The sequence below is a fragment of the Equus asinus genome, chromosome 17 (assembly GCF_041296235.1).
Source record: "Equus asinus isolate D_3611 breed Donkey chromosome 17, EquAss-T2T_v2, whole genome shotgun sequence".
In the NCBI taxonomy this organism is placed as follows: Eukaryota; Metazoa; Chordata; class Mammalia; order Perissodactyla; family Equidae; genus Equus; species Equus asinus.
Window position 1 is genome coordinate 30870428 of NC_091806.1, and position 25622 is coordinate 30896049.

A 25622-nucleotide genomic window follows, 5' to 3' on the forward strand; every position below is an offset into this window, starting at 1 on the left:
CAGAGTATCCCCACCACCAACCCACCCTGGGCTGGGCCATGAATGGAAAATAAACCTGTGTGGTAAGCTACTGAGACTCAGGAATTGTTTGAATCAGCAATCAGCCTACTATAACCAACACACCCTCTCTAGGGACACTGAGCCCAAGAGCGCAAGGGAAGTGACATTCAACATCAGAGTGTGCTCCTGAGGGGCCAGGGCTAACCAGCATTTCCCAAGAACAGCCTTTGATGAGGGGAGGGGGAGCCATGACCACACACCACAACCTGGGCAGCACCAATTCCCAAAAACCTTTATTGTTTTAAGTGGCAAAATGTTATTGGTCTCTTTGGGGCACCTGGCAGGGCGGAAGGAGACCGGGGTTGCGGCTGGGCTCCGCCCATTACAAAAATCAAAGGCTTTCATAAAAAATGCTATAAACTGGTATCAAAAGAAAACCCAAGGGAGGCTGGAGGAGGAAGCAGAAAGGGATGTGGGAAGAGCGGAAGGGAGGGAGGGACAAAAACCTTCGACCACTAGTGACTGAATCCAGGCTGGGAGGGAAGGTGTGGGGGGAAAGTTGGAATGGTGATACAAAGTGCATAAATGTGCCTCCCCAGACGCTCCTCAGAGGTGGATGGGGGACAGAGGCTGCAGCCTGGGGCATGGTGGGGCTCCAGCCATCTCCTCGCTGGGGTCCCCACAGGAAAGGGCACTGCCTGAGACTGCCGGATGGGAAGTACCTGCAACGGGAGGGGAGAGAATGGGTCAGGGGAGGAGAGCGGGGGAGAGAGGAGATGCATCGGCTTCCTCTCCCTGTGCCCATCCTGCATCCGCAAGCTGAGCCCAGTGCTGGGGACCTTGAGCCTGCTGAGTGCCCCCAGGGGTCCCAGACCAGAAGAGTGGCTGAGCACACTTAGGGAGGAAGGCATGGATGGAAACCCTCCTCGTCCATCCCAGGCCAGACAACAGCCTGCTCTGTGTGCAAAATCTAGGGGAAGCCAAGGGACCCAGGCAGTCCTGGAGCTTGGCTTCACCTGCCTGCTTCCAGCCTCAGAGAGAAAGGAAGATGGGGTGCCAAGGGCTAGAAGGGGGATGGGAGTGGCTCCTAAGTCCTCCAGGGCAGGCCCTACTCACCCTGAACCCCACTCCCCAACCCCAGAGAGCCCCGAGCCCATGAACCTGCCCTCACCTAGTGACTTCTCAGACCTTCTTCTTCTTCAGCTTCAGGGCTTGCAGCCAGTTGGGTGACGATCCTTCTGACCTAGAAGGCGGAGGGTAAAGGTCATAAGGAAAACTTGAGGAAAGCTGAACAAAATGGGGAGTGGAAGGGATAGAAGCCCCCAACCCCCACTCACAACCAGAAGAGGCAGCCTGGAGCCTGGCTGCAGAGACCAGAATGCTGCTACCAACTCAAGAGAGTTAATTTGGGGCATGTCAACCTCCTCCCCGAGCCTCAGCTTTCCTCTTCTGTAAAGTGGAGTTTCCCTTTTCAGGCCAACACAGTCAGGTCAGTTGATGCCCACAACTCGGGTCACCTACCCTGAGGATTTCTCTGGCTTGGGAGGTAACACAAGGGGCTTCCCCAGCCCTGGGACCTTGCAGGATTTGGAGCGCTGGACCGCAGACTCCTTCTGGCCGGACCTGCTCTCCACTGGCTCTCCCTCCTCAGCTGAGCGGTTCCGGGAGCGCAGCTTGGCCTGAGAGACAAGTCCAGGTGCAGACAGACGTCAGAGCGACAAGCAGGAGGATTCAGAGAGCTGGGCCTTCTCCCAAGAGTATGCAGTGCCCAGAATCAGGCACAGACCCCTTTGCAGTCCTTTTACCCAGATGGATGGAAAGTCACTTAAAGACAAGCTTCCCCCAAGAGCTGAGGCATGCCTCGCACACAGTAGGCCCTCAAAAATATACTGTCAAACTGAATTCAGACTAATTGGACAGGACAAAGCCAGTGGTGACTTCCCACTCCTGTGACTTGGCTCACTCTTCCATCTGCCTGGAATGCCTTCCTGCCACCCCACCCCCCAGAGCCAACTCCCATGCATGCCTCAAAGCTAAGACCAAACGCTTCTGTGAGGCCTTCCCCAATCTACCCTCCCATCCTCAGGCACCTACTGTTAAGAAATAACTTCTCTCTCTCTGACCAAGCTCAGCCTTTATTTACCTCTACCTCCCAGTGACACCGAACTTCTCCCTTCTCCAGAGCTAATTATGGCCACGGCTCGTGTACCTCACTACCCTGTGAAGTTCCGGGACATGAACACACCTTGTTCTTCCTTCCATACCACTTAGCACATAGCACAGGATCCAGTGGGGCACAAAGGGATCTTTGGGGGCCCTTCCTGGAGAGCAGAATGAGAGGAGGAATGGGAAGAAGGGGATGGGGGAACGAAGAGCAAGCTGGACGCAAGGTGGCTAGCAGGCCAGGTGGCTGGATGTTTCTTGAATGATCAGATGGTACCTTCAGGGCTGATGGGCTCAGGCCAGGAAAGAGGTTGACTTTCAGCCCCTTGGTGCCCAAGGACATCCGTGTCCGGCGGTTCTGAGGCTCCTCCACTACCTCCTCATCTGAAGATGGCACCCGAGAAGTTCGTGGCTCTGCAAGGATCCAGAGAGTGGGCTCAGCTCAGGCAATAAACTCAGACCTCCCCACCCCAGACAGGGGCACAGATGTCATCAAACAATACTCTACCTGTAGAGTCCTGGAACAGCCGTGCGTCTGAGTCTGCCGCCTCCGAGAGGCCCAGGGTACCCCCCGGCCGGATGGCTGGGGCCCGGTGCCCACGCTTGCGCCCCAGATTGGCACGGCTCCGATACATGGCACTGTCGAGGATCTCGGTATCCTGCTCAGGACAATGGCAACACCGCTGCCACCTCTGCCCCGTGGTCCTGTCCCACCCCAGAGGAGCCCCTCCACAGCAGCTGGCCATGAGCGGATCCCTCCCTCAGTCTGGAGCTCCCTGTTTATATGACTACCCGCTTTCTGCCTCCCAGACCGAGACTGCTCAGGGCTCCTCGCAGCTAAGGGAAACCCCAGGGACGAAGCTCTGGCTCCACCACCTGCAGTGCCCCTACAACAGCACCCTACTGCCCTAGGCTCACCCTCCACTGACCTCAATGAAGGAGAAGTCCTGACTGGGGGACCTGGGCGGAGGGTCTTGAGGGGGCCGCGTCGGGCCCTGCTTGCCCTGCCCGGCCCCTGCAGGGCCCCACGTGCCATCCACCTCGTCTGTCCGGCTGGCTTCGCCATCAGGCTGGGGCCTCCAGGAGGGCACAGGGTCCCTGCTAGGCTCCAGAGGCTCCCCTAGGTCAGCACCTGCTGTGGCTCCTTCCTTCTCTAACAGGTCCCTGTGGCCAGAGGCTGCTGACTCCCTCCGGGCTTCTGCCTTGGAGCTGCTGGCAGCCAGCATCTCCTCCAGCAGGCCCTGGGAGCCAGAGGGCGGGGAGCGGGCTGGGCACCCGCCGGAGCTACAAAGCAGACAGAGCAGAGGACACAGTCACCGTGAGGTACACCTCCCTCCCCCGAAGACCCCTTTATAGGATCTGACTCCCCTCTCCCCCAACCTCTCCCTCCTTTCCATGCTTTTCCCAGACTCCTTCAGGAAGGACACAGTCAGAGCCTCTCACAACACAGCCACAGAGGGGACAAGCTAGGCCAGGCCAGCAGTTCAAATCCTAGGTCTGCCACTTACTGAGACTCTGGATGAATCCCCTCACCTATAAAAGCCGTGGGGTCCTCTAACTTTATAGAGCCACTGAGGACATGAAATGATAATCAGAAGCACCTAGCATAGTGCCTGACTCTCAGGATGTGTCCTATAAAAACAGCTGTTACTGCTGCTGTTGCTGTTGATGCTGTCAACGTGTCCCTCCCAGGGGCACCTGCTTTGATGGCCATGCTCCTTGAGATAAGCCAGGTCCTGGCCCACCTACCTGTCTAATCTCCTCAGCCCTCGCCCCTGACGTCTTCCCTCCCTATGCCCCAGTCTCACAGCACAGGCAGGGACTCCCAGAGCATGCCAGGCCCTCGCAGGCTGCTGTGTATCTGGACAAGCTGTTCCCCGCCTAGAAAGATCCCCCACCGCCCCTCCACTCACTCTCCCTGCACTTCAGTTCCTCTTCTGAGGCTCGCCTGCTCCCTTCCCCCAGCCACCACTCCTCCTCAGCTCAGCGAGCCCTGGGCTCCCACCTGTGCCAGCCCCTGGCCCAGAGTCTGTGGTTCTCTGTCCCCACTGCCCGTCTGTGAGCTCCTCAAGGGCAAAGATAGGGCCCCCTCTCGCCTTTGTGCCCCCAGCACCTGGCCCACGGCCTGGTCAGGAGCAGGACTAAGCAAATGTTTGCTCAGTGAATGAGAGGCTGGGTCACCTTGCACCTCAATGCAGCTTATGTGTCTTCTGCCTGCCGCTCCCATAAAACACAACACAAACACACAGGCACAGCACACCACATGATCTAACTCATGTACCTCACATAAGAAGCCTGTGTGTTGTCCAGCTGCCACCCCCTGAAATACAGACACCCTGCACACACTCACAGCACACCTCATGCAGGGATGGGAGGGCACTGTTCGTCTGTCATTCCCTCCAGAGATGCCTAGTACCCACTCTCATAAGCACAGCAGAGCCATACCACACACACACACACACACACACACACACACACACACTCCATCACTCGGGCGTGGGAAAGGCTGGCAGGGCAGTGCGTGGAACCAGGCAGGACTGGAGGGGAGGAGAATGAGGCAGGTGAGTCAGTACCAGGCAGGAAGGGGGGAGGGCTGGAGAGAACATGTGTCAGTCTGTCCTTCCACAAGCTGCTGACAGATGGAAATTAAAGCGGTCTGGGGAGGGAGGGTGGAGGGAGAGGCAGCAGCAGAAGTGCAGCAAGGCAGCGGAATCGGGAGCCGCCAGCCCTGGATGGGGGCCAAAGCCAGCTCACCCTGCTGCCTAAAATCAAGGAGGCCGGGAGAGAGGGGGTGGTGTCAGCACCCCAACCAGCCTGAGGAGGCCCTGCTCCAAGCCTCTCCCTGGGGTAGGGCAGAGAGAAGGCTGAGGGCAGGCCGGGAGAGCTAAGAGGATGTGAAACAGCGGATGGGTGGATGGAAAGATCCATATCCAGAGCAAGACCTGGCCCTAAGCCACAAGGGCAGAGGGAAGGGGAGGAGCTTGATGGGCTGGGGAGATGTGGGGGCCATAAGGTGGGGAGAGCACTGGGGTGCAGTGTGCATCTAAGCCTGTCTAAACCCACTCACCCTCTCCCCATCTCAGGAGAAGCCTTCCTACTTCTGAGCACCCAGAACACCTACAACCTGAGCTCCTCACTGGCTCTCCTTGCAGGGAAGTGGGACAAAGGAATGGTCAGGAGCCTGTGCTGGGCACTGCCACTCCAGTATGGATATGGGCTCCATCCCATACTATGCCTGTGGCCTTGGCAAAGTTACTGATGTATTCCAAGCCTCAGTTTCTTCATCTGTAAAATGGGGATAATAAAAGTACCCAACCTTTGCTCGGTGTGTTGGCAGAAATATGTGCCCGGCACATACTCAGCACTTGAAAAATTTTTAGGATAATCACCATCATCAATACAGGTTCTTGGCCTGAGGACCTGTCTCATCTTATACCATCTATAGCTCTCACCATGTCTGGACATGGCATATCCTGAGGGCCTGGACTCTAGCCAACTCCACCCCCCACCACCACTCCAGGTGCAGACTGGTAAACGGCATGCAGAAGATCTGCAAAACATCAGCTTCCCAGTGTTCTAGGCTCCAAATCCTGAAATGAGGGCGGTTCAGGCTGGAGCTGGAATGACAGGTCCAAAGGGGCAGCAGCTGGCCTTGACCCCAGAGAGAAAAGCAGAGAACCCAGAGAGATGACCACAAGGCTGGGGCCTGAGGGAACAAGGAGGAGGCCACGATCACAGCTGTGGGCCTTCTGCAAGTCCCACTGCCTCTCTGGGCCTCCAACTCCCCATCCATGAAATGAGGGAGCTGGCCTCAATGATCTGAGGGTCCTCTCAGATTCTATGAAGGCCCCAAAATGACTGGGAGGTTTCTGCATCCCTGGGGCCCAGGGGGTTGGGCAGGAGATGACCAGGAGGCCAGAGAGAGAAGAAGGCAGTCCATCAGCTCTCAGGAGACCCAGGAGAGCCTCCCACCAGGACAAGGTGGCCCTAGACACAGAGGAGGGGCCTGACCTCTCCCCACATGCCACCCACGCCCATGCTTGTCTGGTCACAGCTGTGCTGGACAGCATTCCAGTCAATGATCACCATCAGGGGTACCTTTATCCCACACAGGGATGATGACAAAAATGTCCCCAGGGGCCTCCCTTTATGGACAGCTCACATCCATCCAAATTGAAACAACAGCTACAACTACAGTTAGAGAGTAGGTTTCTATCACAACAGCCCTGTGAGTATTAGGAGTAAATTACTCTCAATTTACAGAGGCGTTGCAGGCCCTGAGAAGAAAAGGAACTAGCCCAAGGTCACAGAGATGGTGACAGAATCAGGACCCAAACCTGGCTGAGGGGCCCAAAGCCAGATGCTCTGAACTAGCCTCAAGGACTTCTTGTTACCAGGGGAACCTCCAAAACTTCCTTTAAAGAGCAACTTTCCAGAGTGCAGAATTTCCCTAGGTCAGACGTCAGAACACTAGTTCCTTGAACAGTCAAACAAGTCTGGGAAACACTTTGTTAGAGAAAGGGAAACGTTTCCTCATTCCTGTGCTTTCATGCACTAATTCACGCTAATACACAGACACTCTGAGTCGCTGCATGGCCACAGAGTACACAACATTTTCCAACGTATAACACAGCCTGAAAACCAGGGCGTTTTAAAGGTGTGATGCAGACCAAAGCTCAGAGAGCTGAGTGCTGAGGGCTCCCTGCTTCTCTGCCACTACCCTCCTCTTCCCCAGCCCAGGCTCCGGCATAATCTGCAGCCCCCAGCCAGCCTCTCCCTCCATCCTAAAAAAAGGGAAAGATACTCTCACTTCCCCACCCCCTGCTTCTCAGGAGCCACCCCAATCAGAGGGGAAAGGTGGAGGGCTGTGGGTCGCACCACTTGGTAGTCTGAGTCTTGAACACAGAGGCCATACCTGACAGCATTTAAGATAAAGAAGGCAGAAAGGCACTGCTGACTCTGTGATCTTAAGCAGGTCACCCTGCTTCTCGACCTGCAAACTGGAGATGATAAGATCCCTTTCCTGCTTCACAGGCAGCTGTGAAGATCAAGGAGGTAAGAGGTGCAGCTGAGCACTAGGGACTGCAGAGTTCTGGAGTCCCAGGAAGAGAAATCGGGAGCAACCCCAGCACACCTCCATTCTCCCCAGGCACCAGGAATGCTAAAGCTTCCTGAGCCTAACGTTAGAAAGTGAGGCTCAGAGAGGTGGTCCAGCAACTGGTTCAAGATCCCAGGAGCCTCTGGACTCCTAGTCCTGTGCACTCCCCACTTCCCTATAGTCTTCACCACCTGCCCACGCTCCCCCATCGCCCCTCAACAGACTGGGTCCCCAGAATGTCCCCCCTCCTCAGCTCCCCCTAGCCCCACATCATCCTGGCCCCACTCTCTGCCCACCTTCCCCTCTCCCTCCTTCTCCTAAACCCCAAATGCCTCTCCCAACCCCTCCAACACCTCAAGATTCCCTCTAGACCTTTCCTGGCCCCTCCTGCCCCCCTCCCACTACTATGAGCCTCCTCCACCTGTAACACAGCCCCCACCCAACACTTCCCTTCCCTTCTTCCCTGATGGCCAATGAGAAGCTCCAGGGTGAGAAAAGGTCAAACTTTCTACTCAGTCAAGAGAATAAAATCAAATCTCAATGGATGGAAATGTTAACGAAATAGATGCAATGCCTTTTTATCACCCTTTCCAGGTGTGAAATCACCTCAGCTGGTTTTAGAACATAAAAATCTCTGAGACAGATCGTGGCTGGCTCATAAAACTACTGGTTCATTTCTCTGGAAAGTTCTTTTGCAGCAACTGTGTGCACAGACGCCAAGGTCATGGGGCTAGGAGCCAGGTCCCACCATCTTTCAGGTTCTTAAACAGTTGTTCTCCTGGGTCTTAAGACAGAACAGGCAGGAAGCACCAAGTAAGTTCCTAACTTCCGTGAGAAACAATGAGCATCACTATCGACTCCACTTGACCTGCAGTGGCCCAGGCCAAGAAGACACAGAGTCCTCCATCCTAGGCCTATGAAAGCCACATTCCCTGGCCTGGAAGCACCTGTGGCTTCAGAGCTGAGGGGCCTCAAGCATAGCCGCTGTGCACAGAGTGCAACCCACCAGAAACTATCTGAAGATGTGACATACATCATTTCCTTCAGCACAGTCACAATACAAAATCACCAAGGAAACCTAAAGCACGGGCTTTGAAAGAATAACAGCTCAAACATCCCATTTGTCATCAAAAAAGGAGCACACATGTATGTGTGCCATATTTCAATTAAAAAAAAAGTAAAATTAAAAATTCACAGTCCATGAGCTGGTCCTGTGGCCTAGGGGTTAAGTTCAGCACACTCCACTTCAGCAGCCCAGGTTCAGTTCCTGGGCACGGACCTATACTGCTCGTCAACAGCCATGCTGTGGCGGTGAAACATGTACAAAATAGAGGAAGACTAGCACAGATGTTAGATCAAGGTGAAACTTCCTCAGCTAAAAAAAAAAAAATTCACAGTCCAAACCATCTCAATTTTCCAAACACTGAAAGTCCTTGGGGAAAGCTGTTTCTTTCCTCCTCAGAAGGGCTGCAGTTTTGGGGACAGATGTCACACCTTCCCTCCCACACAGGGATGGGGCTCTCTTACCTGGCTCCAAAGCGGGAGGCTTCTCCTGTCTCCATTCGGAGGTCCTCAGGGCGGGTCTCCAAGGAAGGTAAGGAGTTGTCTTTGCCCTGGGTCTCTGGCCCACTTGTCTCTCCGACCCCCAGCTCCCTGGCCTCTGAGGGGTCTCTGGCCTCCAGACCAGGGGACAGAACACCGTTGTCCCTGAGTCCTAGCTCTGGGCACTGGCTGACCTCTCCTACCCCGTGCTCCCTGGCTTCACTCAAGGCCCTAGAGAGCTCCACATCTCGGAGCGCTAAGTCCTGGGTCCAGTCCATCTGTCCCACTCCACATCCCCGTGGCTCCCAAGAACCTCGAGACTCCAGGTCACATGGCATCTCCAAATTCCTCAGGCCCAGATTGCTACCCCAGTCCGCCTGGCCCGCCCTGAGCTCCCTGGGGCTGCAGCCTGCCCCTGGGGCCGTGTTCCTCAGCCCGAGGCCAGGTGTCCAGTCTGCCTGTCCCACTCCACGCTCCCTTGATTTAAGGAACTCTCCGGCCTCCACACCTGACCAGTCGGTCTGCCCCACGCCACTCTCTCTGGCCTGGCTGTGGCCTTCTACTTCCCCTGCCCCAGCCAAATCTCTGCCCCTCACCCCAACATCCGAAGTCCACTCCTTCTCCCCGACTCCAATCCCCCTGGGCTCCTCAGACCCTCCAGTCTCCAAACAGCTGGCCAGGTCCACATCTCTCAAGCCCAGGTTGTCTGACCAGCCCATCCGTCCCATAGCATCCTCCCTGGCCTCACTCGAGCCCCCAGAACGCACACAGCTGGACACTTCCAAGTTCCTGAGGCCCAGCTGGTCAGTCCAGTCCACAGGCCCGGCCGAGGTCTTCTCAGGAGACACAAAGTGGTCCATCTTGCTGGAAGAGCTCAGGCCAGCACCGCTCACTCTGTCATTGCCGATGATGCCAAACTGATGGCTCCTCTCAGTATCCTCTAGGCAGAAGTCACCACTCCAGTCTCGCTGCCCCGGGCTGAAGGCCACCTCTGGCTGGTGGACAACACCGAGGCTGAAGTCGCTGGCCCAGCCTCTCTGCCCCACCTCCCTGTCTTCCTGGTCAGCATCACCTGGGCTCTGGCCTCCTGCCTGCTGTCTCCCCTGCAGCCCTCCAACCTCTTGGCTGGCACCACTGCCTTGCCAGCTGTTCCGGTCCCTCTGCCCCAGTGCCCCATCCTGTGACTGGGGGGTGCTAGGGCTGAACAAGTCCCCTGACTCTCTCTCTTCAGACTGGCCTGCATCCCCACTGGCCTTGCCCGGGCTGTCTCCACCACTCGGAATCTTCTTCTCAAACTCTTCATCCTGTTGTTGGGCTTCCTCAAGGCTGAACCCGGCGCTCAGGGCTCTCATTCCGAAGCCTCTGTCCTGGGGGCCGAGGGCTGTGGGGCTGCCGCTGCTGCTGTAGTCCCTCATCCAGGCACTCCTCCCAAAATCCCGGTCCAGCTGCTCTGCATCCCGACTGCCGTAGGTGCTCAGAGAAGGATCTCTCTTCCCAAATTCCTGGTCCTGCTTGTCTGCATCCTGGCTGCTGTACCTGCCAAGGTGGTCTTTCTTTCCCAATTCCTGGTTGTGCTCATCTGCATCCTGACTGCTGTAAGTAGCCAGCGAATCTCTCTTCCCAAATTCCCAGTCCCGAAGGCTCATATCCTGGCTGCTGTAAGTACCCAGCGAATTTCTCTTCCCAAATTCTTGGTCCTGGAGTTCCGCATCCCGGCTGCTGTAAGTACCCAGCGAATCTCTCTTCCCAAATTCTTGGTCCTGGAGTTCCGCATCCCGGCTGCTGTAAGTACCCAGCGAATCTCTCTTCCTGAATTGCTGGTCCTGGAGTTCCGCATCCCGGCTGCTGTAAGTACCCAGCGAATTTCTCTTCCCAAATTCTTGGTCCTGGAGTTCCGCATCCCGGCTGCTGTAAGTACCCAGCGAATCTCTCTTCTCAAATTCTTGGTCCTGGAGTTCCACATCCCGGCTGCTGTAAGTACCCAGCGAATCTCTCTTCCTGAATTGCTGGTCCTGGAGTTCCGCATCCCGGCTGCTGTAAGTACCCAGCGAATCTTTCTTCCCAAATTGCTGGTCCTGGAGTTCCACATCCCGGCTGGAGTAAGTGCCCTGGGAATCCCTCATTCTGAACTCCCAGTCCTGAACATCCGCCTCGCGGCCCCGCTGAGTGCCAAGCTGGGTCAGCTTTCCAATCACCTGGTCCTGGGCTGTGAGCCCTCCACTCCCATCTTGGGCGCTGATCTCTATCTCCTCCTGGCCGATGCCACACCTGCTGGCCCACTCCCTGGCACTCCCTTCCCCTGCTCCTTGCCCACACTTGCTGGTCCAATCCCTCTCTCCAAGGCCTGGGTCCCCTCTAGGGCTCACACCCCCAAGGCCATAGTCCTGAGAAGTGTCTTGGGACCAGCTGGAAGGACTAAAACCGCTGGGATGTGGGTCTGCTGCAATCCCAAATTCACTCTGCAGATCTTTCTGGGCCCAGCCAAGGAGTCCCTGGGAATCAGGAAAAAGGAGAGAGATAAAGAAACAATGCTTAGAGTCAGTCAGGGTGGAAGTCAATCCAGAATGAGAGTCAGCACTGCCCAGTGCCCGAGAGCCCCACTTCAGAGAGCCCCACAGCCTGGGTTTGGATCCCAGCTGTGTGATCTTGAGCAAATCACTTAACTACTCTTGGCTTCAGGGTCCTCATCCTTGAATGGGGATAATGCCTACTGCATGGGGTGGTTTGGGAGGATTAACAAGATCATTTAAGCCAAGGGCTCAGCAGAGCACCTGGCACGCAATGGGCACTCAATCGATGATCCCATGGTCATGTTTACAGCCCTTGGGCAACACTTGGCTAACAGCCAGGAGAAAGCCTGCCTGGCAGAGTGGTCTTCACATGGGCTGGGGGGAGGGGTAGTCTTTCAATTATAAGCCCGCAAGAGTCAAAGCCCCTCCACAACCTCCTTTCGAAGGCAGGATTCCACCACCACCCCTGGCCCTTCTAGCCCATGAGATCCCAGCCTCATCCTCCCTAAGGAAAGTACCCTTCCGCCACAGGCCTCCCCAGAAAGACCTCTCAGCCCTAGCCTAGGCTCTGGGGGAGACAGGAGGAACACCCTCTGGTGCAGGCGAAAGACCCAGCTAGGGCACCCCCCACCCCGTACTCCCTGACTCACTCCTGCTGGCAGCTGAGCCCTGGGCTCAGGGCTGCGGAGCCGGCCAGCCTCATCCCGCAGCGCGGCGTTGGCCAGTAGCCTCTCCAACACAGACATGCTGGGCTCCCTGTCCCCAAGCTGGGCCATGGGCCCTGGCCCCTGCCCGCCCCAGGCTGCTAGGTGCGGCAGGCGCTGCTGGGACAGGGCTGGGCCGCTCTCCTCGCCCGGACCTGTCCAACGGCTCTGGCTCCCTCTCGCCCTGGCCCCGCTCCCTCCAGAGCAGCTGCAGCTCTGGCAGCCCCGCCCAGAAGCCAGTTGAGTCACTCACATCCCAGGACAGACACACCTACTGCAGGAGCCAGCTTGGCCTTAACTCCTTCCTGCTCTTCCTCCGCCCCCTCTGCCCCAGAGGCCCCCTGGCTCCTCCTTCCTTCCAGCTCCGCCCCTGCCAGCCCAGGCTGCGCTTGAAAAATAAATTTCAAAAGCCACCTGGACCCCAGCTCTTAAATTCAGAGGCAGCCTGGTAGGAGAAAGGGCACTGGCCCAGCCACTAACTTGCTGGGTAACCTTGCACAAGGCTCTCCCTCCTCTGGGCGTCAGCTGCCCATCCACAAGACAAGTGTGGGGCTCCACAGTAATAATGGTCACAAAAGCCAACACTTACTAAGCGCTCATCATGAACCAGGTACAGCTCTTAGCGCTTTACGGGTATCAGAGCTCATTTAGTCTTCACCATCACTATGAGACATAGCTCATTATCGTTATCCCCATTTTACAGATGCAGAAACTGAGGCACATGTGGAAAAGTAACTTGTTCAAGGTCACATGTGGGCAAATAAACAGCAGAGGCAGGAGATGAACCAGGCAGTCTGGTTCCAGAGCCCACGCTCTCCGTGGCTGTGCTATTTCGCCTTTCACAATACTCCACGTAATAACGGACTGAACACTCAATATATGCCAAGCATTGCCCCGAGTGCTTTCCACATCTCATTTCACCCGCAACACAACCCTAAGAGGCCAGTGTTATTATTATGAAAGGACTCTGAAGCTTAGAGGTCAAGGCACATTCCCAGGACCACTCAGCTAGTGAATACTGGAGTCAGAAATGAGCTCGCACTAAACCCTGAGCGCCGTCTTGTACCCTCTGCTCTGCCAGCTTTGCCAGAATACACAGCTATGAGCAGCATGTCCACAGCTGCCTTTCTCACGGCTGTATCCCAAGTTCTTGAAATATAAAATCCACGCTGAAAGAACAAAGCCACTGAAGGCCTGGCCTCCATCCCGAGGCCCCCACCCCTCCTTGTGCCCCTGTCCTCACCTCAGAGCAGGCACTCGGGGTCTGCATGTCCTGCAGCTCAGATCCAGCTCCCCGCCTTGCACTGCCAGCACTGGGTGGTGGGGAAGCCAGGAGGTCATCCAGCCAGTGGGAGCTGCTTTCAGGGCCTGCAGGCTCGGGGGACGCCCCACAGGAGTCTTGAGCCTCTGCCCTGGGTTGGGTGGTCTCAGCCCGGACCAGGGTCACGGCCTCCTCCTCGGCAGGCAGTGCCTGCTCAGGGTCAGGAGTGTCAGCAAAGAGGACACAAGGCTGGTCAGGGGATGCTGGCTGCTGCTGCCCCAGGACCGGCTCCAGGACAGGCAGGGCAGTCTCCCTGGTGGCCAGAGGAAGAGGGGACTCCTGTGCAGCCAAGGGCTCCCGGTCCTCATCTCTCTCCTCTGCCTGCAGCAAAGCTGGTCCAGGTGGGCCCCCTGTTGTTGGCAGAGGCTCGAGGGGAAGAGCTGGGGACTGAGGCTGACTCTCTCCATCGTCCTCTTGGGTTGGGGAGGTGCCCGAATCACCTGCCTGCACCCAGGAACCAGGCCTTCCTGGCTCCTCTGGAGCTGACCAGGCCCCTTGCCCCTGCTGGGACACTCCTTCCTCCCTGCTGGACGCAGCCCAGTCTCCAGCCTCAGCAGCCTCGGCGGCCTCAGCAGCTTCAGTGATGGGGGAGGGAGGCGGCGAGTCCAGTCGCCACACCCCCAGACCTGAAGGCCGCGTGGGGAAGGTCCACTCAAAGGACTGAGACAAGCTCCAGTTGGACTCTGTCCCATTCCCAAAGGGACGATCCAGGGCTGACTGGCTCCCCTGTGTTTGGGGCAGGGCAGCCAGCGAGCCCCCCAGCTTCTCCTGCTCTTGGCCGGGCGGCTGGAGCACACCTTCAGAAAACCGGCGTTGAGCCAGGCCAACATGGGGAAGGTCTGCAACACTCTTGGCCACCTCCTCTTCAGAGGGCAACGTCCGAGCGAGATCCAGCAACCCACCCTCAGCCCTCAGGGGTTGGGGCGAGGTGGCTGGGGGCTGCTCTGAGCTGTGGCACCCTGAGACTTTCTCAAGGAGAGGGCTTTTGGTTCTGGCGGCCTCTGGGACCCCAGCAGCAGGGAGCCCTGGGCTTGGGGGATGGCGGGAGCCCTCATCAGGCAGGGCTGCAGTTGGGGATGCTGGAGTCTCAGGGAGGCAGGGAGAAGCCCCAGCAGCTGCTGGACTCTGGGTTTCTGGAAGCTGAGAGTGGCGGGGAGAGCTCTCATGGGGTGAGAGAAGATGGGGAGACCCGGGGGCTGGATCTGAGACTTCAGTGGCAAGGCCTGGGCTGGCAGACCCTCCATTCTCTGAGGCAGGGCCTGGACTTGAGAGGGCCCAGAGCTTGGCAACCTGCAAGAGAAAGGTCAAGAGCCATCACTCACCTCTCAGCTGGGTGGGGGAGGTCCCTGCTAACCCCATATAGACCCCAGGTCAGTTGCTTCCTCACACTCTCCCTTCACAGACAAGAGGAGGAAACCAGGGCTCAGAGGGAGGCCTCCAAGGACAACTGGGAGAGACCTCAAACTGAGTTAGAGCATCTTAAGCTTCTTAGGGTTCACAGACCCCTCCTGCAGGCCCTTTCCCCAGAAAACACACAGCCTTATTCACCTAGTATCACTCACACCACTTCAGGTGGTTCAAACCCATCCACCCACCCCAAAGTTCATCTTAGGATCTCCTAAGAGTCCGCAGTTGATGCGTCAAGAACACTGGCTTTAATAAGGGAAAAGGATAACTGGGCAATCTGACCGTTTGGGCATGGGGGCGTTCTGCCTCCGAGTGGGACTCCAAGCCCAGTGCAGCTGCAGACCAGCTCCCAGGAGCAGCTGCAGCAGGGAGGTGTGGAGCTCCCGACCCTGCCCCGTGTAGCCACAGGTCCCAGCACCACCCAAGGAAGCAGGCAGGCCTTGGATTCAGGCGCAAGGCACTGGGCGACACGACAGCACCCGGCGTGGCGTCCCCCTGGCACTGCCTCCTATAAGCTGTATGCCCTCCAGTACGGTCACTTGGTGTCTCTGAGCCTCTGCCTCCCCATCTGGACACTGAAGTTCATGGCAACAACATAAATCACACAGAGTTAGGTGAGGATTAAATAAGATTTGTGCACGTGGCCTCTTGGAATAGGACTTATAGAAATAATGGAGGCAGTGGGATGATGAGGGGCACGGGGAAGAAGGGGACAGAGGGGGCACCAAGCACCTGGCTCTCCTTCACCGCTCCACTCGGCCTGTCCCTGACAACGACATGAGTATTGTTCTATCTGACCTTCGCCTTCCCCAGGGGTCATGCTTCCCCTGCCGCCCTGTCCAATAGAGCTGTTTCTCCCACATCATCATCTACCGGGTATGGGCAGAGAAAGGCATCCTGATTGCTTCTCAAGGCCCCTTCCATCCCCTCCATCCTCCTCCTCTCTACAATGCTCTAATTTTAAAGCTCATGTCCTTAAACTATACACTCACCATCCCTCCTGTTAGAGTCCCCAACAGACCCCTCATTCCTTGAAAAGCATAGCTCCTGGATCGCTGCAGCCTGGCCCAGCACGACTCCTGTTAAAATTTCTAGTGACTTTAAGAGCCACAAGGTTGACCCTTCCAGCATCCTGGCTCTGTTCCATGACCCCTCTTTTGCAACGACTTGTAACCCCAGGGTCATACCCGCAGACCTTGTCCTTACCAATAACTGCCGCCCCTCCACAAACTCAGCGTCAAGTGTCCCGCTCCCCGGTTCCCACCTCCTATCTGTCCAGCTCCCTCCTCCCATCTCCCCACCTCCCACAATCCTTCAGCCCCTCTAGGAGGCACAGCCATTGACCCCCCTTCCTTCTCTCTGTCCCCCCTTCTCCTCCTGCCCTCACTTCTCTCTTTACCACCATTAAAGTCACTCTTACACAACCCTCAACTCCCTCCTTCATCCTACCGGTTGACCTGTTCTTCAAGACAGCTCTCCTCCACCCTAAGGCTGTACATGGGCAGCTGGACGTGGCTGGAGAACAGCAGGTAACCAGGACGGCTGGTCTCACTTGAGCTTCACCCCCACTGCTCTCACACAGGCCCTGGAGCTGCTCAGTCTTCCCTCCTTCCCCGCCTTCCCCTCGATCCCAGGCAAGGCATCCTCTGCTCAAACCTCCAACACCTCCTCCCCACCCTCTCTCAGCTGATGGCCTTGCTTGCCGTTCCTGTGAGCACAGGGGCCATCAGCAGAGAACACCCACCCCCACCGCACCTGCCTGTGAGCCTCAGCACTCTGCTCCCCTCTTCGATGGATTGTGAACTGTCCTCGCTCAAAGCTAAGGCCAACCCCCCTACTCCTGCATCATTGATCTCTTCTTCTCTCTTGGAGCATTTCCATCAGCATGCAAACTGCTCTCATTTCTTCTGTCTTGAAAAAAAAAATACCCTTTGACTTCACCTCTCCCTAGTTACCAACCATTTTCGCGAACGCATTGTCTACATTCACTAGCACCACAGTTCCTCTTGCCCCCTCTCTCCAAAACCTGCTCCAGACAGGCTTTTTCCCTCACCTAACTGCTCTCATCAGGGTCACCAATGCAGCTAGATCCCATTCTCAGGGCTCACCTTCCTCGACCTGTCAGCAGCAGCTGACCGCTGAGGGTGCCCCACTCCAGTCCCGGGAGCTGGCTTTCTCTGGCCTCCAGGACTGCCCCCTCAGCGGCTTTCCTCCCACCTCACCGCTGCTCCTTCCCGTCTCCTTGCTATGCCCTGGTCCTCTTCCCTCTCATCCGTCACCCACTCCCTTGGTGATCGCAGCCAGGCTTAACTACCATCTGTTCGCTGACAAGTCCCTGGAACTCCAGACTCAAATATCCCACTGCCCACTCGACATTTCCACTTGGATGTCTAAAAGGCACCTCGAACTCAACAAATTCCAAAAGCAAATTCCTCATATCTCCCTCGATCCTGCTTCAACCTTAGAAGTCCCCATCTCAGTAAACGTAACCTCACCTTTCTGGTTCAGGCCAAAAGCCCTGTTCTTCCTTGATTCTGCACTTTCTCTCCTCACATCAAGCTATCTACAAATCCCATCCCCTTCACCTTCACATTCTATCCAAAGTCGACCACTTCCTGCCATCTCCACCCACAAGCTACCTCCAGAGACCAAGCCACCATCGTCTCTCACCTGGACTATTCCAACAGACCCCCAAGTGGTCCCTCCTGCTGCTCTTAGCTCCCTGCAACCAATTCTTAATCCAGAGGGCAGGGGACTCTTTACAACTAAATCAACAGCATTCAACTAAACCAGTCACTCTTCTCCTCCAAACCCATCAATGGCTTCTTCCCCTCACTCATGCCAAGGTCCTTTAGTGGCCTATGTGGCTCAACACAACCCAACCCATCACCTCTTGGGCCTCACCACCACCCACTCGTCCCCTCTCACTGCAATCAGACATCTTGGCTTCCTTGCCAGGAAGGCACCGAGGCCTTTGTACTTGCAGTTCCCTCCACCAAGAATGTTGTTCCCCTAACATCCACACAGCTCACTCCCTCACCTTCTTTGGAGCAAGGCCCTCCCGACTACCCTCACCCCAGCATGCCCCATCTTTACGGTCTCATGCACTACACATCTGCTGGTTCACAGGAATGTCAGTTTGCGCCTGCTCCCCACCCCCCAATGTGAGAATTAAACTGAGAGCAGGCATGGGATGTGTTTTGTTCTCAGCAGTTTCCCTAGCACCCGGCTCATAGGAGGTGCTCATCAAATATTTGCTGGATGGACAAATGAATGAAGTCAGGTCTCCATCACAAGGCAGATAGGACAGCCTCTGGCCAGCAAGGGCTCTAGGAGCAAAAAGAGCCATCTTTACATCATTTACTCAGGAAAGTAGGCTGACGGTCCTATGAGCACACTGTGAGAAGAGGGGAAGATCTAACAGGAAACCCCCCAAGAAACATCTCTTCCTTCTTCTTAACCCTGAGAAGCAGCCCAGCCAGGGAGAGCGTTGGAGTCAGACCCTTCAGATCCTGCCTCAGCCCCTGGGTTACTTAACCTGTGTGAGCCCTGGCATCCTCAGCTCTCACGTGGGACCAACAGGGCCTACTAGCTGGAGTGATCACAAGGATTAATTTAGTCAACATTCCTGGGACATGCCCAGCACACAGTAGGTCCCCGATCAGTGGCAGTTGTTACTCTTAATAATGAACAGCCTCATGGCCTGAATGCACTTAGCCACCTAGCTGATCCACCTAGCTGAGGGAGAGCACTGGCCTGGGAGTTGAGAAATCTGAGTCCCAGGGCCAGCCCTTGGACAAGTCACCACCTCCATGGGCCTCAGTTTTCCCATCTGAATAATAAGGAGGGTGGAACAGATGATCTCAGATGACCCTTCCAGCTCTAAAATACTATGATCTTGATTCGTAACAGAATAACTCACGTCAGTAGGTGGCTCAGAGCTGGCTGGCTGAGCAAGGTGCCCGTTGAAGGCCCGGTCCGAAGCAGGGCTCCTATGAGGGAGAAAGACAGGAAATGGAGAAGGAAGCCTGTCACAGATGGATAAGAGGACAGAGGTGCTCAAGAGTCAGCCTAAGGGACTGTAACAGCACCCAGAATTAACCACCGCCCCCTAGTCAGACAATTACTACTGAGCCCTGCCTGGAACCACTGGGGACAGAGAAGCTGTACAGTTTCCACAGAGGAAGTGCCGCAGGAGATGGTACCTATTCCCTACCTGCACATCAGGGGTTAAATTCCCCAGCGCCTTCAGGAAAAACATCCTGCATGCCCAGACCCCTCAGTGGTTCCCAAAAAGATAACTCCTCCTTCCCCAAGTCCGTAAGGGGTTAAGGTTCTCCTCCAGCCAGAATGCAGCTGGTCCCGGCTGCCCTGCCAATCCTTCTTGAAGGATTGCAGGGGGAGGGAAGGGGGAAGAGTGATTTTCCAAGATTGAAGTTGTTCCTCTTAAACTCTGCTTGGAGCAAGTGAGGAGAGGAGGAGGGAAGGCAGAACCCAGCCCGGGCAGGGTGTGACCTCTGGGGAGCCCTGGCCTGGGACAGAGAAGGGTTAATTAGGGGCCCTGCCCTCCAGGTACTTTCAGGTGAGAGAAGGGTAAGGCTGGAGGGCAGGGCAGGGGCCTTTAGCTTCTGGCTCAGCCCAGACCACAGCAGCAGGAGCAGGAGGGGAGCCTCTGGGTCCAGCAGAGCCACCAAGGGCCCAGGGGACCAAGTGGTCCCCAAGGTGGCTCTCCCTGCCCTGAGGATGGCCTCCATGCAGCTGACGGCACCCAAGATCCCTCAGCCTTCTCCTCCAATGCCCTGTGCCCACCATCCCAAGGGGCACCTCCTGGCCAGTCTTCCTTTACACGGGCACCAACTCCAGAGAAGTGTGTCATATGCAACAGTCTCCAACCCAGCTGCAATCTCTGCATGGACACATGTCTGGCATTAAGGCATGTTCCTGCCTTATCTCTCCCATCAGACTCCTCCTCATGGACAGACTGTGTCCTGCTCATCCTGCTACCCACACACCTCTCAGCACCTGGCACACTGCTCCACCCACGGCAGGAGCTGGCAGTTATGAGCACATGCTCTGGAATCAACTAGACATGAGTTCAAACCCCAGCGCTGCCTCTTACTTGCTGAGGGACCAAGGGAAGTCACTTGTGAGCCTCAGTTTCCTCCTCTCTAAAATGGGCCTGATACTCCCTTCACTAAACAGGATGGCTGTGGATTAAATGAGGCAAAGCTCGGCTCTCAGTATAAAGAAACTAAAAATAAACTTCCACGCTGCACACGTGAACTCCACCATAAACATGCATCCACTCTGCAAAGAAAATTACAATTTTAAAAAGAAGATAGTAAGGATAACACCATCTGCTGGGGGAATGCTTTGTGATAGACCAGGGTCTGCCTGCACTCACAGTACACAACTAACTAAAAGTGAACGACACAGTCCCAGATGGGGCCACCCACTTTGTCCTCCAGGCTGCAACAAAACAGACAGCCTCCCACCCCTCACCTCTCCTTGGGGGTCTTGCTGTGCTCTTCCGGGCACTGTGTGGGAGACTTTGTTGGCCCCTCCTGGGACCATCCCCTGGAGAGGGGCCCACCGTCCTCATCCCTGGGACCGGAGGCCACACCATAAGTCCTGGGGCCGTATCTTGAGCTGCCATCATGGTTAAAGGTGAGGCGGGAGCCCCAGAGGCGGTCAGGGCTGGCTGGGACTTCTTTCCGTGGCTGCTCCATCTTGGCCAGGATCTCTTCTACTGTGGTGGCTGCAAAGCGCTCCGAGGCTGGACGGAACGGGGCAGGGGCCTTCCGCACACCCCCTGGGGCGGCACATCGAGCTGGGGGTGTCAACGGGGGCATCTCTTCTTTCCCAGCCTCCTCTTTCCCAGTCTCTCGGGTGACCTCTCCTCCAGCAGAGGCCTCGGACGTGGGCCTTGTTGCAAAGGGAAGGGGACGCTTGCTGCCACCATAGGGCTGGGGTCCCGCCAGCATGTTCATCTTCCGGGCAGAAGGTAGCTCAGCCAGGGGACCCCGGGGGGGCCGAGGCCCAACAGGCACCAGCAGGCTGGGCTTGGCAGGCAAGGCTGGCTTGGAGGGCAGGGCCCGGGGTTTGGGCTTAACGGGGGGTTTGGCCCGAGTGTCACCTGCCAAAAGGAGAGGGTTGGTTGAGGGGCTGTCAGAAGAACCAGGAAGCAGAACTTCATCTCCCACCCTACAAACTCAAAATGTTCACCTCCTTCTAGGCAACAAACGTCACCTCGTCTATGAAGCCGTCCTTGATTTTCCATACACAACCCTGAAGCATCTTCTCCCTTCTCCAAATTCCCAACAGGTTTAGTCAATTCCTCTTATAAGCTAAAGCTATTTAAGAGCCCAGCTGGCACCTTATTTCCCTTTGTACCCTACTTTGCACCTAATATGTGTTCTTATCAAATGAACGAATGAATGAGTGAATGAATGAATGAGCAAATGAACCAGTGAACAAATGCCTGCCTGCCTACCTACATCAAGCAGTCATCCCTTCATCTCCCCAAACCAGTCCTTTCCTCTTATACAACACTCTACTACACTATCCTCCATGGTAAACCTTTTATCCCAGCGAACTTCCCCACTCTGCCCCCTCCCCCAGGGCATACCCAGGCCACCTCCCCACTGTCATCCGGTGTGTGATCAGGAATGCAAACTTACTATTGACCTAAACCAAACAGAAGTAAATCTGCTACAGGAAAAACAACACCACCAGAAACCTACCCTCTATATAAAGCATTTCAATGCCAAATAAAAGACTTTAGAATTACTCATGGGCAAGGCCCTCCTGCTAGAATCCTACATCATCCACTCATTCGGCTCAGTCTAAGAAAGGAGTCTTCAACAGGGAGCCAGGAGGCCTGGGTTCAAACCCCCGTAAGTTCACGCCGTTTCTCTTCTGGGCCTCAGTTTCCTCCTCTGTAAAAACCCCAGCTTGATCCACTTCCTCTTGGAAGGACAGTCTGCTTTCATCTTCTCGAGATCTATGATCCCACACAGTTCGGAGGGGGTCTCAACAGGAGCTGAGAACCTTTCAAACTCATCCTGCACGTCCTCAGCACCCCTCCTTCCCTGCCGCCTCAACAGAATCGTCGAGCCCACCCCCTCCAAGACAGAACAGGGGTTCAGCCTCTGCCCCTCCAGCCAGCCTCACAGCCACCCTGCCCCGCCCCGCCCTGCACCCATAGGTACCTGGCTCGGAGCCAGCAGATACCAGCTCCTCCTCCAACTCCTGGGGTGGTGGGGAAGCCATGGCTGTACCTTCCCTGAGAGCAGACACTTTCATCACATGCGGCAGAACCTGCTGAGAATTGGGAAGCAGAGGGGTGTGAGCTGGGGTGGCTGAAGACCCAGGAAAAGAGGGAGAGAGAGAGAAGGCAAAAGGGTTGGGCGTTGGCAGTAGGCTTAGCCGGGGGAAGTCTCCTACTTCTAGCAGAGGCAGAGTGTGGGACAGGAAGAGAGAACTTCAGGAGGGGGGTTGGGGGAGGTCAAGGGAGGTCCCAACAGCCATATCCTCCCCTGTTCCCAGACCACTCTCTAACTGTCTCCTAACCCCAAAGTCTTGGAGCTTCAGGGAGCCGCCCACTGCTCCCTCCTCTGGCAAGCTCTCCAAGACACCCCACTTACCGTTCCCAAGGCACCCCTTGAGTCTGGTAGCCCTGCTCTCGAGGTTTCTACTCAGGAGCAGAGCAAGAGGGCCGCAAAGTCTGAAGTCTCTCCGTGAATCACCTCATGGGAGACGGGAAAAACCCGCTCCTCCCCAACCTGGGGCTCCGCCCCACCGCCTGCCTCCCCCTTCCCGCTCACCCTCCTTTCCTCCCTCCCTCCCTCCTGCAGCTGGGAGTGGTTCCCTCTCCCCGCTCTTTCCCCCTCCTTCTTCCACATCCCTGCCCCACTCCCGCCTCCCTCAAAGCTGCCTCATCCAAACACGGAAAAATAAGGAATAAAAAGTAAACATCTGGAATACATTTTTTTCTTTAATTTCTCAATCGCTTTGGCTTCAGCTTGGAATTTGATGAGGTAAAGCCAAGGCCTAGTCCTGTTGCCATAGCAATGGCCTCCCACTGGATTTCCAGAGCCTCGCCAAGAGGAAGGAGGAGCCGGCCCAAGCCTAGGCTGGGAGAATGGGACAGGGCTTGAGAGCATCCGGGTGGTGGGGTGCCTTGGGGGAAAAACTCCCTGGGGTTTCCCCCTTCTAGACAGTCAGGGTGGGACAGCCACAGCCTATGAAAACGGGCTAGGTGGGCATCACTCACCAGCCTAAGGTTGGCCTGAGGGGTTTTGGGGGGGGCAGAAGAAATTGTAACCCAAATGACACTGCCTTATGGTGGAAGCCAAATGGTTGCCCCTCCTCTAAGCTCAGAACAGGAGTTTTGGGATCTGATACACCAGGATGCTAATACCGAGTGGGTCTACCACTTTAAACGTGTGCAACTTTAGGCACATTGCTTACTTCTCTAAGCCTCAGTTTCCCTATGTGAAAAATAGAGCTCCTGAGACCGTTGGGAGGCTCACATGAGAGGATGCATGCAAATTGCTTAGCACAATGCCTGGCGCCTAATAAGTGTCCAATAAACGGTGGCCATCATTAGCATGATTCCATTCAGTGTCACCAACGAGCGAACATCCTTGGTAACCACCTCCTCCTCTCCCCAGACTACAGGCTGCCAGCATTCCAGACCATTCCTTCACTCCCACAGGCCCAAGTCATGTCACCTGTTCTTCAGACTTCCCACCACCTCCTCAGTTCCCATCCTGGCTCCTGAAGCACCATCCCACCCACAAGACCCCCAGGCTCTCCAGCCTGGCAGACAGAGCCCTGCCCCTCTTCTTCCAAAGGAAGGGGAATGTTTCCTATCACCTGATACACACACAGTTGGTGAAGACAACCCAACCCTTTCCAACCTGCAAGGGGTACTGCCTTTCTCAGAGTCAACCACTCCAGCTGGGCTGGGAAGACAGCACCAAATCTTAAGAAGGGACCTCGGTGCCCAACCTTTGCAAAACCCACTCAGCCTTCACCTTTGACCCTGAAGCTGCCTGTTTCAAAGATAGGCAGAGAATATGAAGAGGGTAGAGAGAAACCCAGGACCATCAATCCCTTGGTCAGTTGGCTACCACAAGGACTGTTCATGGCGGGTGGGTGAATAACTGCAGAGCCAGTCTAAGTGAGTATGGGGGGAGGGGCACCCAACAGGAAAAAAAATTTAAAAAACACAAGATTGTTTCCTTGTCCTTGAACATTATTACAAGGGACATGGTGTGGGTGGTTACAAATGGGGAGGAACTGGCCCAGAACAAAAAACCCTTTCACCTGGGGGCCTGATGGGCACCTCTGTGGTATGAGGGGATGCAGCAATTAAGTGGGGGGCTGGCCTTCCCTAATTGAGGAGGAGGCCACAGCACAGACGCCCAAGCCAGGAAACCCAGGTGACCAAGACCATAGCCGAAAGCTGTGGAATCACAGCGGCTCTGACCCCTCCCCATCCCCAAGAGTCAGGGGGAGACTAGCTGACTCCCGGGAGCAAAGGCTGCCAGAAGGGCTAGGGAGACGCCCGGCGGCTCCATCCAGAGGACAAGAGCCAAGAAAGAGGCATAGGCGCAGGCGGGGTCGGCCCTACGGACCCTAGCTTCTCCGGCTGGATCCAGGACCAGAGAGGTCGGCAGGGACAGCACGTAAACTGCTGTAGGAGGGAGGGCCAGCGGGAAGACGGAACAGCCCGGGGCGAGGGGCCGTCTGGAGGGGCCCAGTGGGGAGCTCTGGACACAGAGGGGACGGCGGCAGGCGAAGAGGAGAAGGAGAAAAGGGTGGAGGAGGAGGAGGGGGCGGCGGCAGCAGAAGAGGAGGACCTGTGCGCGGGATGTGAAGCAGCCGGCGAAGAGACAAGGGACTGGGGACGCGGACCGGGTCGGGGCGGACTGAGGTGGCTGGGGGCGTGCCGAGGGAGCTGGAGGAGGGGACCAGCGCGGGCCCGGGAGAAGGCGAAGGCGGGGGTCCCTTCGGCAGCTCAGCCCGCCCCCGGCCCCGCCCCAAGCCCTCGCCCCCTCCCCCCTTTCTTCTGGCTCGGCCAGCAAGAGCTCCAGACCGTGCATCCTCCGCCCCCGCGCACATGCGCGGGCTCCGCCGTGCCCCCTCTTCCCCTGCGCCCCCGGCCCCTGCAAACTTTCCTGGTGACCCTGCCTCCACCTCAACCCGAGGTCCCGGCTGGAAAGCGCCTACTCCGTCCACGCCTCTCCCCAGCCGCCAGTCTCGGACCCCGCCCCCTCCCTCGCCCTCCTGCCCGCCCCCGCGCACTCACGCGCTCCCCCAGGATCCGGCTCCGCTCCCCGACGCCAGTCGTCGTCGCCGCCGCCGCCGCCGCTGCTGCCGCCGCCGCCGTCACCGCGGGACCAAGCCAGTGCGAGCCCAGGCGGGACCCCGCCCCTGGCCCCGCCCAGGCCCACGCCTCCAGAGTGCTTCATGAATATCCATGAGCCGGCGAAAACCCGGAGTAGGAAGCCCGAGAACTCACGGGATGGTATGCAAATAGGCACAGCCCAGGTGCTCAATTATTCATGAGGCTTACAAATGAGGGGCCCGCCCCAGGCTCAGACCTGGGCGAAACTGACGCAATTCCGCGAGCAGCTCAGAGTGTTCGGACAAAATGGCCACCGAGACGACTGCCTAGAGAGGAGACCGCCCGATCCTCAGCCCGGCGGCCTGTTCTGATTGCAGCACCATAGAGTCACGGCCAGAAAGAAGGTAACCGTTGGCCCACTGGAGAGGCTTCCTGTGGCAACAGCTGAGAACCTAGGCAACGTGGTCACTCCACGTGTATAAATTCAGACTTACATAGCAGCCGTGAGGAAGACAGGAAG

The 25622-nt window shown here is 56.6% G+C and overlaps 1 protein-coding gene across 5 annotated transcripts; it reads right to left on the reverse strand.

Annotated features, from left to right (window-relative positions):
- Window positions 1-275: 275 nt before the first annotated feature.
- TNKS1BP1 (tankyrase 1 binding protein 1) lies at window positions 276-25191 on the reverse strand. 5 transcript variants are annotated; one of them, XM_044750491.2, is made up of 12 exons: window positions 25064-25191; window positions 21957-22068; window positions 20248-20881; window positions 18668-18737; window positions 13261-14628; window positions 8789-11295; window positions 3093-3447; window positions 2672-2822; window positions 2441-2577; window positions 1522-1679; window positions 1172-1243; window positions 276-722 (listed from the first exon to the last, which is right to left on the reverse strand). In XM_044750491.2, the coding sequence occupies exons 2-11, from the start codon at window positions 22048-22050 to the stop codon at window positions 1183-1185; spliced, it is 5535 nt and encodes a 1844-aa protein (XP_044606426.2). In that variant the 5' UTR covers window positions 22051-22068; window positions 25064-25191; the 3' UTR covers window positions 276-722; window positions 1172-1182. The 5 variants fall into 5 exon arrangements, with proteins under 5 accessions (XP_044606426.2, XP_070343892.1, XP_070343891.1 ...); XM_070487791.1 differs by having other exon boundaries at window positions 21957-22065; window positions 25064-25175; XM_070487790.1 differs by lacking the exon at window positions 25064-25191 and adding an exon at window positions 22392-22583.
- Window positions 25192-25622: the final 431 nt, after the last annotated feature.